Source organism: Phyllostomus hastatus, unplaced genomic scaffold (genome assembly GCF_019186645.2).
Source record: "Phyllostomus hastatus isolate PE091 unplaced genomic scaffold, TTU_PhHast_1.1 phas_scaffold_93, whole genome shotgun sequence".
Taxonomy (NCBI): Eukaryota; Metazoa; Chordata; class Mammalia; order Chiroptera; family Phyllostomidae; genus Phyllostomus; species Phyllostomus hastatus.
In genome coordinates, this window is record NW_025334042.1 from 10275871 (window position 1) to 10288402 (window position 12532).

At 36.8% G+C, this 12532-nt stretch overlaps 1 protein-coding gene across 1 annotated transcript in view; it reads right to left on the minus strand.

The window, feature by feature from the left end:
* The window catches only part of XPOT (exportin for tRNA), a 41771-nt gene that overhangs the window by 6883 nt on the left and 22356 nt on the right, over nucleotides 1-12532 (minus strand). The window contains exons 16-22 of the mRNA XM_045829302.1: nucleotides 10679-10748; nucleotides 8887-9125; nucleotides 7683-7968; nucleotides 6336-6525; nucleotides 5676-5792; nucleotides 5148-5263; nucleotides 2929-2976 (exon numbers count right to left, since the gene is read on the minus strand). Coding sequence (XP_045685258.1) covers nucleotides 2929-2976; nucleotides 5148-5263; nucleotides 5676-5792; nucleotides 6336-6525; nucleotides 7683-7968; nucleotides 8887-9125; nucleotides 10679-10748 — 1066 coding nt within the window. The remainder of the gene's footprint in view (nucleotides 1-2928; nucleotides 2977-5147; nucleotides 5264-5675; nucleotides 5793-6335; nucleotides 6526-7682; nucleotides 7969-8886; nucleotides 9126-10678; nucleotides 10749-12532) is intronic.

Below are 12532 nucleotides of genomic sequence, written 5' to 3' on the forward strand. Positions count from 1 at the left end.
CTGCCATCTTCTAGACTTCTAGATGCTAAAAACTATAACAACAGTTTTTTAGGGCATTTTGGGGGTATGTTTGGTGAAGGGAAGACGGAAAAATTCCACAAACTCCTAACTCCCTTACCCACTTCTCAGCAACTACAATGGAACTCAGGATACAATTTGAAAATGGTTTTCCTATAGCAAAGTGTTTTTGAGAGTGGTTTCAAGGAAATGTAATAAATCCAATACTTAAAAAATAAAAAGCTAATTTCACTTTTAAACTTGAATCTGACTTAAAGCCTTTGATACCTTGATGACCCCAACCAGGTCCAACTGAAATTAACAGTTACCAAAATGAAATCAATCCATTTCTCCTCAGTAACACTTTTTGCATTAGCACCCGAGTTCCTGTTTAATGCTACTGCTCCTGAATCAAAGGGTATCTTCATGTCTTTTTCTTCTCCCTTGATTTCTGGGCCTGACCCAATGGGTGTAGGTCACAATTTAACTAGCATTCAAAGGAAGCCTGTTTCCAATTGAGAGGAGGAAACATTTCACTGTGAAAGTTTCTCACAATGAAATCCCTTCAACACTCCTCACCTTGGTCTTTAGTTTCCTCTCCCTAAACTTAACTGCCTACACACAGCTTATCATCTCTTATAACCACTGCAATCACTCAAAAATAGAGTATACTTGCTTTATTTATTAATTGATTATACTATTACAATTGTCCCAATTTTCTCCCATTGTTCTCCTCCACCCAACACCCTCTACCTCCCTCAGGCAACCCCCACTCGCCATTGTTCATGTCCATGGGTCATGTGCACAAGTTCTTTGGCTACTCAAAAATGAAGTGAAGCCCTGGCTGGTGTGGCTCAGTGGATTGAGTGCTGGCCTGTGAACCAAAGGGTCGCTGTTTTGACTCCCAGTCAGGGCACATGCCTGGGTTACAGGCCAGGTCCCCAGTGGGGGGTTTGTGAGAGGCAGCCACATACTGATGTTTCTCTGCCACTCTTTTTCCTTCCCTTCCCCTCTGTCTAAAAATAAAATAAAATAAACAAAGAAATAAAAATGTAAAAAGAATGAAGTATACTTGTTTTAACGTTTTTCAACTGGGAAAAGTAAACTTGTACCTTGAGAGGAAATCAAATGAATAAATGAAAGAAAAAAAAAGATTGAAGCAAAACATTTTCAAGTACAATATTTCATTTGCTCAATTCTCTGTATCTAAATGAGAACGTCTAAAGACAAGAGAAATACTTCTGTACTGTAAATATCACTCTTACCTTTTTTTTGGTCATTCCTCATCCTCCTTGACTCTCTAGCACCCAATAATGTCAACCCATCAGCTCTCTTGTGACTCTTCCCTTAGCTTTTATACCTTTGGTTCTACTTCTAGTTTCCCCTTGATTCTTGCTTTAGCCAAGGTTCTCTCTGTCCTGTTCTTACAAAGTCTCACTTCACCTTGACTAACTACATACTTGGGACTCCTAAATCAGTACTTAGTCCTAACTGGTTCAAGCCCATATTCCAAACTCTCCTCTGAGTATTTCTTCCCACCTAGCTACCCTAAATTATAGCCCTGCTGCTTAGTGACTTCCCAACTGTTTACACAGAACACACCTAGTAGTCCCATTTGAGTTTTTCGCTATTGCTTCCACCTCCATACTTGAGCTAAACATGTTAATGCCATTTTCCACTGTATCCACCATGCAATGTCTTAACTTTGCCGGCATGTCAGCTCCTCTTTCTAGCTTAATAAATCTATATTTAAGGTCTACCAAAAAAAAGTAATTGCCTCTTTCTAATGGCTTTCTTAGATTGTTCTCAGAGGCAAAACTGCTCCTTTATCTTTAGTCCCAAAATACTACATTCAATACAGGTCTATTGCCCTGGCTGGCGTAGCTCAGTGGATTGAGCTTGGGCCATGAACCAAAGCATTGCAGGTTTGATTCCCAGTCAGGGCACATGCCTGGGTTGTGGGCCAGGTCCCCAGTGGGGGCCATGTGAGAGGCAACCACACATTGATGTTAAAAAAAAAATAATACAGGTCTATTAACATATCTCAATGAAAGCTCTTACTTAACCCAGCCCATTAAGCTATTTATTTATGTACGATCTCCTCTGCTTCTAAATAAGCTCTACAAATAATGGGGAACTTTTAATTCATCTTTATACAGCTCCTGTGTTGCCCCCCTAAGTCCTAAAATGCATAACCCTTACCCTATAATATAGTAGGCATAGAGAAAATGCTACTGAGTTGAAAACCCTTCAAATCCCTATCAGAATAAAAAAGTCAAGTTCAAATGAGGAATGGGCTGAATGGAGACTGATGAATGAGAGAGCTCATGCTTTTTTAGGGGTGAGGGGAGCTGCCACTCATTAGCTGACTGCAGCTATGTGGGGGTGCCACTGCTGTGCTGACATCCTGGCTTTGAGAGAAGGTGGAGATAGGAATTTGTTAAAAAAAAAAAAAGTAACTGAGTTTTAAACACCAGCAATCAATTCAACTTACTGAAAAAATGCTGTATAAGACAAAACAGCACACCAGCTAAATTCAGCCCCGAATCACTTATGATTTACACAACTGATTAGACTGACGAGAAAAAACAGGACATTTTGAAGTAGTAAAGTGCTCTAGCCATTTGCAATACTAAGAAGCTGGAGAAATCTTGCTGTGAAGAGCCTACTAGATTGTGAAATCTGGAATTCGATATTCTGTTTTAGATTCTTTACATTCTCTGTCAAATGAAAACATAACTTTTTAACATTCTTGTTGTCTCTAACATGATGGACAATAATGGATACTGTACTCCCTCAAACCCCAAACAGGCAGGACTGAAGTTAATTACCTTTTTTAAGAGATACAGCTTTCAAAAATAAGTCAAACACAAAACCATAGCAGATGCGCATGTGAGATGGGAACAAGCGGGCAGGGAGTCCTAAGCTTACCCGTTTGAGATGAATTGTTTTCAGCGTCACTGCACACTCAGACAAAGCCTGTGTGAAACAAGTTTAAGAATCTTAATACAGTGAGTTCTTGGCCACTGACCCAACTTCTCTTTTTTATTTCCCTGACCACTAGCTCATTAACCTTCCGAGGGTGGAGGGAGGAAGGGTGGAGGAAGGAAAGAATGGAATAAGTAGGTTGGACAGAAAATGTAACAACACAGAAATGCTGTCTTGATGTAGTGAATTATAGTTACGAAGTTTAGCTTTTACTTGGTTGTGGGGAAGTGAGCAAATGGCAAGTACTTGATATTAAACATTCTGAAGATCAGATTTGGGGAAACCATCATACAGGAAAGAGAGTTACTTTTAATAGAAAAAAACCATTCAGCATAAGTTTTAGAATGAAAGTAGGAAACTAATAAACTTTCAAGAATATTAGTATTGTGTACACTTTCATGGTCCTAGAAAAAGTTTGCTGTTAAAATTGTAGGAACTGGATTTTACTATTTTTTAAAATACACTTTATTGATTATGCTATTACAATTGTCCCATTTTCCCTTCTTTATTCCCCTCCGCCCTGCACACCCCCTCCCACCTGCATTCCCCCTCTTTAATTCATGTCTATGGGTTGTACATATAAGTTCCTTGGCTTCTACATTTCCTACACTATTCTTAACCTCCCCCTGTCTATTTTCTACCTACCATCTATGCTACTTATTCTCAGTACTTTTTACCCTCTCCCACCCTCCTATTCCCCCTCTGATAACCCTCCATGTGATGTCCATTTCTGTGATTCTGTTCCTCTTCTAGTTGTTTGCTTAGTTTTTTTTTTTTTAGGTTAAGTTGTTAATAGCTGTGAGTGTGTTGTCATTTTACTGTTCATATTTTCTATCTTCTTTTTCTTAGATAACTCCCTTTAACATTTCATATAATAAGGGCTTGGTGATGATGAACTCCTTTAACTTGACCTTATCTGGGAGGCACTTTATCTGCCCTTCTATTATAAATGATAGCTTTGCTGGATAGAGTAATCTTGGATGTAGGTGCTTGCCTTTCATGACTTGGGATATTTCTTTCCAGCCCCTTCTTGCCTGTAAGGTCTCTTGTTGAGAAATCAGCTGACAGTCTGATGGGAACTGCTTTGTAGGTAACTGTCTCCTTATCTCTTGCTGCTTCTAGGATTCTCTCCTTTATTTTAAATTTGGGTAATTAATTATGATGTGCCTTGGTGTATTCCTTCTTGGGTCCAACTTCTTTGGGACTCTCTAAGCCTCCTGGACTTCCTGGAAGTCTATTTTCTCTGTCAGATTGGGGAAGTTATCCTTCATTATTTGTTCAAATAAATTTTTAATTTCTTGCTGTTGTTCTTCTGGTACCCCTATAATGCGGATATGGGAACATTTTAGACTGTCCCAGAGGTTCGTAAGTCTCTCTTCACTTTTTGAATTTTTGTTCTTCATTCTGTTCTGGTTGGATGTTTATTTCTTCCTTCTGCTCCAAACTGTTGATCTGAGTCCTGGTTTCCTTCCCATCACTGTTGGTTACCTGTAGATTTTTCTTTATTTCACATAATACAACCTTCATTGCTGCCTGGATCTTTTTTATGCCGTTGAAGTACCCAGTGAGCTCCTGGAGCATCCTGATAACCAGTGTTTTGAAGTGTGCATCTGATAGGTTGGTTGTCCCTTCATAACTTAGTTGTATTTTTTCTGGAGCGTTGATCTGTTCTTTCATTTGGGCCATTTCTTTTTTTGCCCTCAGCACCCCTGTTATGTAGTAAGGGGTGGAGCCTTATGTGTCCACCAGGGTGGGGCAACCACATGCCTGCGCTGTGACGCTGTATATGGGGGAGGGGTCCAAGAGGGAACACTGCCACTTGCTCAGCTCTCAGCCGCCTTTCAGTCACTTCCCTCGCTTTCCACAAGCACACTGGGCCCTTCTGGTGCTGATTCCCGGGTGGGTGGGTTTGTGTACATTCTAGGACCCTGTTGGTCTCTCTGACGAACTCTCCTGTGAGGCTGGGAGTTTCTTGAACTGGATTTTATACAGTGAACTTTAACATCGAGATTTAGTAAGAATCCACAAAAGGTTCACACAGTATCATTAACCTTTTAAAAATGACTCCTAATTTAACATAATCAACCTGGCACTGAAGAAGAAACTGCGAGTTAGAACACATCACATCCACACAAGGTAAACAAAGACTCCTAGGTGCTTACCAATACTGTTTGTGCATCTGCCAGGTCAAAGGTTTGTTTTAAAGGTGCTAGGAAACATGCGGGGACAATGTGCTTATAAACAAAATCAGCAAATCCCACTGGTCCATCTTTACCTCCTGTCAAGAGAATTCAAATTTTCATCTTATATAAAAAGAAAGTGAATTTATCACTCGGGACAATTAGCTCCCAGCTCCTGTCTATTGTTAGGCTGAAGGCTCCATTTTGTCTCTTAAGAGTCTTAGGAAGCAGGTTGGGGAATGAAGTTAAAAAAAAAAAAAAAAAAATCATCCACCCTGGCTGGTGTGGCTCAGTGGATTGAGGACTGGCCTGCAAACCAAAGGGTCACCAATTCGATTCCCAATCAGGGAACATGCCTGGGTTGTAGGTCAGGTCCCCAGGAGGGGGCGTGTGAGGGGCAACCACACATTGCTGGTTCTCTTTCTCTTTTCCTCCCTCCCTTCCTCTCTCTCTCTCTCTCTCTCTCTCTGAAACTGAATAAATAAAACCTTAAAAAAAAAATCACCTTACCCCAGAGTTCTACCAACTTGGAGAGGATGATAAAACATGTTTTCTGTGCAATTGGATCTGGATATTCAACTGCTCCTTGAATCACAGTAACTAGAACTCGTTCTACATTCTCTGCTCCTGAGAAGAAAAACAACTCAGGTTTAATTGCTGAAAGAACTAGAAAGGCAACCTGAAAGCTCTCATTCCATACACAGTAACAAGACAAAAGCATTTACAGTTGATAAAATCCCCCAATTTTTATTAACTGTGCTCCTTAATTTTAAGCATAAAACATTGAAAAATCACTATTCCCTTGTTATCCTACACTCTGGATTTCCTATTTTGCCAAATTCTGTATATTCCCATTCATTTTTTAATTTCAAAAAATGGCAAACTGACCAATAAAACTCAATGGTCAGATCCATTCTGGCAGTTACCAGCATGCTGTTTATACTGAAGGACCAATTACAGAATACTGCCTTAAGAAATGGGGAACTAAATAACAATTAAATATATGGTCTCTACTTAAAAGTAATTCCTTGAAATAAATGAACTGTCATCCTAGGGGCCAACACACATCACTCCAAAAGTTTAGTGTTTATGTCGACTAGCTCTTGCTCACATAGACAGAATTGTGACAAAGACTTCAGCAGACAATTTAGGCATCACATGCATCCCCACCTTGGTTTGCTATAACTTCGCTCATTCCACTGCCTGTGACTGTTTGCAGGAAAGCAAAGTAACTCCTCCGCAACATCTGCTTCTCTAAAGCAGCAGACTGGTCATTTTCTTCCGCTGGTCGGAGCAATACTTCGAAAATTGCATGAAGCAGAGGCATGAACATTTGTTGTAAAAATGGAGATACCTGTATCTGAATATAAATATTGTTACTTCAGAAATGAGTAAAAAAATTATTATGAAGGGTAGTAAAAATTCTGTATTGCATACTTGAAAGTTTCTGAGATGAGTAAATCTTAAAAGTTCTCATCACAAAATATTCTGTAACAATGTCTAGTGACAGCTGTTAATGAGCCTTATTGTGGTGGCCATTTTACAATGTATACCAACACTGATTCATTATGTTATATACCTAAAACTAATATAATGTTATATGTCAATTATACTTCAATCTAAAAAATGAATACTGATAAATATAACTTAGAGAAAACCATGTATTAAAATGTTTCTTCAGAGTTTCTATTTAGGATATTTACATTAGTTAGCAAATAACAAGGTTAAAACAAAATCTACATGGCATATGCATTATTAAAAACATCAAAATTATTAAATTCAACCCATTTCCTACAGTTCAAGATCCAGGTTAAAGTAATAGGGAGTTAGAAATACTTCACAATCAAATAATGACAAGGAATGTTTTCAATTTAAATTTCAAGAAATGAATTCTATTGCTAAATTATAAATGCATTTGTATGATTGGGCTCTCAAGCTTTATATGCCACGGGGTAATTCTTCCCTTCTCTATGTCTGTTTCTCACTTATAAACTACAACACATATCTCCTAGGGTTGTTATAAGGATCGAACAAATTAATGTACAGGCAAATACTTAGAACGTATTTTAAATATATGCATTGTGTGTTAGCCATTCTTATTAGACAGCCTATATAATGCTTAACTTAAATCTCCTTGTACATAAAACTAGCTTTAGTATTGAATTACTTTTAAACTCCTGTGTGGGCACTGAAATTACAATATTTTTTATTTAGCTCTTTAGAAATTTAGTACTCAAAGCTGTTTTTATTTACTTTTCTAAAACAATAGACTAACAGTTTTCTTATGCTGCACAAAGCAGACAAGGTCTGTTTTTATTAAAACATCTATTAAGCATGTCCATTGTGTCAGGGAGTGTGCCAGACACTGGGGATGACAAAAATACATGATCCATGCATTCAAGTAACTCATATTTACAAAAATAAACTAAGGGGGCAAATGCCAAAATATATCTAAAGATAAATGCATCTAATCTACCAGGAGATCTAAGTCAGGAGGTGCTCTGGGGTTTGTGGTACCTTAAATTTGGCTGTGATCTGGTTGATAAGAGGAATGAACTCCTGAAGGTCCTTCGCTTCACAGTCTTTGAGCATGTGCTCCGAGGCAGACGGGATGAACGGAAGAACTTCCTCCTCTAGGCAGATTATCATGCGGTGGAGGAAAGTGCGGACGCCACTTCTGAGAACATCCTTTTGTAAGGGACAACTGAGGGCTGGCAAGAATGTCTGTAAACAGTCCAGATAAACTTCGGAACAGCCACACTGTTTCACAGTCTGCTTGTTGCTAAAAGCTTTGCTGGTTCGACTACATAAGCAAAATCAGGAAATTATTTTTAACTTTATTCTTTAAAAGTTTTATAAAGTAATAAAAAACAAAGTACAACAAATTCCAAAACTGATAAAGACAATTCTTTATTTTCCATATCACAATACCTTTCCATCTTTAGTTTAATACGGTTATTTGCAAACTGTTGCTTCCAGTGACTATTCCAGAAAGCTCAAATTAAAGTAAATGAATGAGATGTAGTTTCGACAATCTCCCTAATCTGAGTCCACCTAAAAGTTTTACTACAATCCTACTGATAAAGTAAGCAGAACAAAAAGGGGAAAAATCCACATACTATGACTACGCTGTCCTACTAGACAATCTGCAAATTACCCATTTAAATTTAGAAAAGTCTTTAGAATCAAGTTATTTATACAACTAATAATTAGCTTTTGCACTGAAATATTCTGTAGAGCAATTTCTCTACATAGCTTCTAATTAGCAGTCACTACAATTTTCATACTGTTATTGTTTGTTACTAAAAAGCATTGGTGGAGAGAAAGAAACAGCAGCTTGGATGGTCTTCAGGACACAATGCCACAGCTAAAAAGAAGCCCCAGGACTTTCTTTTCAAGGTACCAAGGCTAAACCAAGATGTCCCATTATGGCCTTGGTATACAAACACTTTAGCTCACCTCCTTAAATACACAATCAGTTTATACCAAAGAAGTCAGAGTTAAGGACTCAGTTGTCAAGGCAGAAACTCAGAATGTTAACAATCTACTCACTTCCTCAGCTAAATTTTGTAATTCACTACATTTAGAAAAGAAAGGTTTAGACAATTCTCTAGACAATCCAATTTTGTGGATATATGCCCAACTCTAAAAGATCCAGACAAGCAAACAGTTCTGTTTGTGTAGAGACACTCACTTTGTAATTTTAGTCGTGATCACTCACCTGGCAAATCCAACAGCATGGTTGAGACAGTCTGCTAGAGATGTCTGCCTTTCTTCGTCTTGTGCCAGCATCAATTTTTCTAACAGAATTTTAAACTTTTCCATTAGGGGAGTCAACAGATTCCTCATTAAGGCTTGCTTCCGTTCTGCTGGGTAGTCACTATTAACGATCAGCACTCCAGCTGTCTCATAAATAAACAGTTGATCATCGCTGCTCAACAGAGACTGGTAACCATTCTCCTAAAATGAAATTTAGGCTCACTGAAATTTTTCCTTGTTCAGGTCTTCTTACTTAAGCAAAGTAAGTGCCAAAGCGAGGTGATAAAGTCTATCACATCAACTCATTATAAAAATGTAGACTGAGTACTTATAAAAAACACACTTTCTCCCAGGACCATGTAACACAAAGAAAACTGAATCAGAGGCCAAAAGCTCATGGGTCTAACTCCACCCTTGTCGAGACTTTGCAAATGGTCATGATGATCAGTTAGCCTTCTCACTTGTTTTCTCTTGGTTTTTTGTAAGATTGTTAGGAGGCTAAACATGAGGTATATGAAGGTATTTTGAATGCTAGTACAAATGCCATACAAGTTAATATTTTAAAGAGTTGAATAACAGCAAAAGCCACACAATAAATATATACACACATACACAACAGTTGCTACTTTAAAATATTTGAACATCTGACTGCAAATAAAAAACCAGACCTCATTCAGGCAGAAGCAAACATCCCATTATTGGTCAATTTTCATTAATGAGTTTTGTTGTTTTTTACATTTATGCAGCTAGGGAGGCCAAGCAGATTGTGGGGAAATATCACATACCCCTCTAGGTCAAACGCTCAAGCTCCCTATTAACACAAAAAAAACCTAGTCTTAGATAAATTATGTCATGGTTTTATAATAAAAGAATTCCTCATCTCTTAAAAAAAGAAATGCCCTGATTTAGAAGTAACTGAAGTGTTTAAGTGCTGCTAGGACTAATCACTGCGCTAGGAATTGAGAACACAAAGTAGCTACATGAATATAAGGCACTCAAAAAATAGGTCACTGTGAACTGCCAAGAAAAACTGGCATTAATTGGGTGAAGTACTTTAATATACCAGCTTTTATAGTATGTAGGCAAAGATAATTTGACCATATAATTTGCTAGTAACCTTTCACACAGTGAAATTACATAACCTGTATACCCTAAATACTGATATTTAAACTTAAAAGAACAAAAGTACTAATTTTCGTTCAATACTTTTTAAGTGGGAGCTTTAGTAATTTTTATCAAAATAAAAAATTGAGTCAATGTAAATATTGTTTTACACAAAAACATGTTATTAGTCAAGATGTGCCTACAAAGTACCTCAAGGTAAATCTTCCTATTGAAATGGAGACCAAAATATTCAGATAAATAAGCATTAAAATTTTTTAAGTCTCAAGCATGAAAAGTTAAACACAGAAAAGCTTCAGTCTAATAGTAGTAGTTGCCGAGAATAGCTAATATGATCACAGCACTAATTTGGAAATTGAATTTTCCCTTCTCCATAAAACACTTCACCAAAATGTAACAGTACAGAGGGAGCAAACCGTATCTCACATTGCCAAATTTATCAGTCAACTCTTGAGTACTTTCTATTTCTATGTTTTATTTACTATATCTCTACAGTTTTGACAAACAAAACTACACCTTGCACACAGCACCCACATTTGAAAAAATGAATGCCGACAAAAGCATTAGTGTTAAAGGGTTACGTGGCCTCAAAATTTGGGGAAAATCTATAACTTGGAAGAATAGATACTTACAGGTGGAGAAAGCTCTAATAAATCTTGTATTCTATTCAGAATATCCTCGATGAAAGGATTCATTTGTTTACTAAGTAAAGGCAAAAAGAAAATCACAGTAACATAAATAACAGTACTTGAAAAGCTGCTAAAAATAACAAATCCCCCTTTAAGGCAGAACTAAAAAAGTTCAGTTCTAAGTCAGTCACATGTGATTTAACTGTCCACCAGTAGAGGAGGAGGTAAAAGAACTACGGTGCATTTACACAATGGAATACTATGCAGCAGAAAAACAAACAAACAAAAAGAAGGGATGCCTGCCTCTTGTGACAGCATGGATGGAACCGGAGACTATTATGCTAAGTGAAATAAATCAGTCAGTGAAAGACAAATATATAACCTCACTTATAAGAGGAATCTAATGAACAAAATAAACTAATGAGCAAAATAGAACGAGAGGCATGGAATCATGGAATAATAGACTGACAGCTGCCAGAGGGGAGGTGGATACTGATAGAAAGGAGATGAAGGGATTAGTCAAAGAACATACATGAAGCACCCATGGTCATGGATTGACTACAGAAGTAGGAGGCGGACTGGGTAGAAAGGGGAAAAAGGGGAAAAAAATGGGACAACTATAAAAGCAAAAACAATAAAACATTAAAAAAAAAAGGATTAACTACATGATCTTTTGATAAAATAAAGTTACCTGAATCTGATCATTTATTATCCAGTTCGGAGAATTTGGTGAAACATTTTTGTTTATCATTACAGTCTTTTGAAGTTCACTGTTTTTATTTAAAGTGAATTGTTTTTAAGAGTTTAAATTTGAGTTGATACTCAAATATTCAAACATTTTAAAAATATTTTATTTATTTATTTTTAGAAAGGGAAGGGAGGGAGATAGAGAGAGAGAGAAACATCAATGTGCGGTTGCTGGGGGTCATGGCCTGCACCCCAGGCATGTGCCCTGACTGGGAATCGAACTTGCAACACTTTGGTTCGCAGCCCACACTCAATCCACTGAGCTACGCCAGCCAGGGGAAATATTCAAATTTTAAGAGTTTAAATTTAAGAGTCTGATATTTAAATCAGATGGCAGGGTAACTGCATTGACAAAGGGTGTATTTAATGAAAGACTTCTTCATTTCCTCCTCTGCCAGTCATTTCTTAAAAATTTTCCTCTTTTATTTATACGGACGTGGAAGCTGAACTCAAGTCAATCATTAACAGACCTGGATTCATGTACATTCATCTGAGTTAACAGCTGTGGAAAATCCTCCCCCACTTTATTTTTCACAAAAGTTTATTCAATTTCCTAGTTAGCTTTGTAATAGCTTTCCATTTTCTGATCCTATTTTTCCTTTTTGATAAATGTCAAATAGGATTAATGTTTTATTTTAGAACTATAGCATCTTAAAATAACATGTATGTTACAAGTCATTACATTTTAATAATAGTTAATTTTTATACTACTAAAGTTTCTAAAGCAGTAATAAACTGCTATAATAATATAATTTAAAAAAGAAAAGCAACAATATTTTTTAATTACCACCTTATAAGCCTAAGAAACAGCAGTTTTCATACTAACAACTGTAAAGAATACAAAACAGGTTAGTTAAAAATGTACTTCCAGGGAATATATTCTTTAGAATTTCAAAGAAGTCATATACACTGATCCATAGCAATAAAATTGTTAGTTAAATAAGTAATTATATAATGTTATTAGTGATTAGTGTTATATAGTTATGCAAACAAATTGCTTTTTAGTCAACAAAGTAAATGAATGAGAAGTCATCCTAACATGATACAAAGAAGGAATACTTAAAAAAATGTCATATAACAGAAAACAAATGAGTCTACCACAGGCTCTTA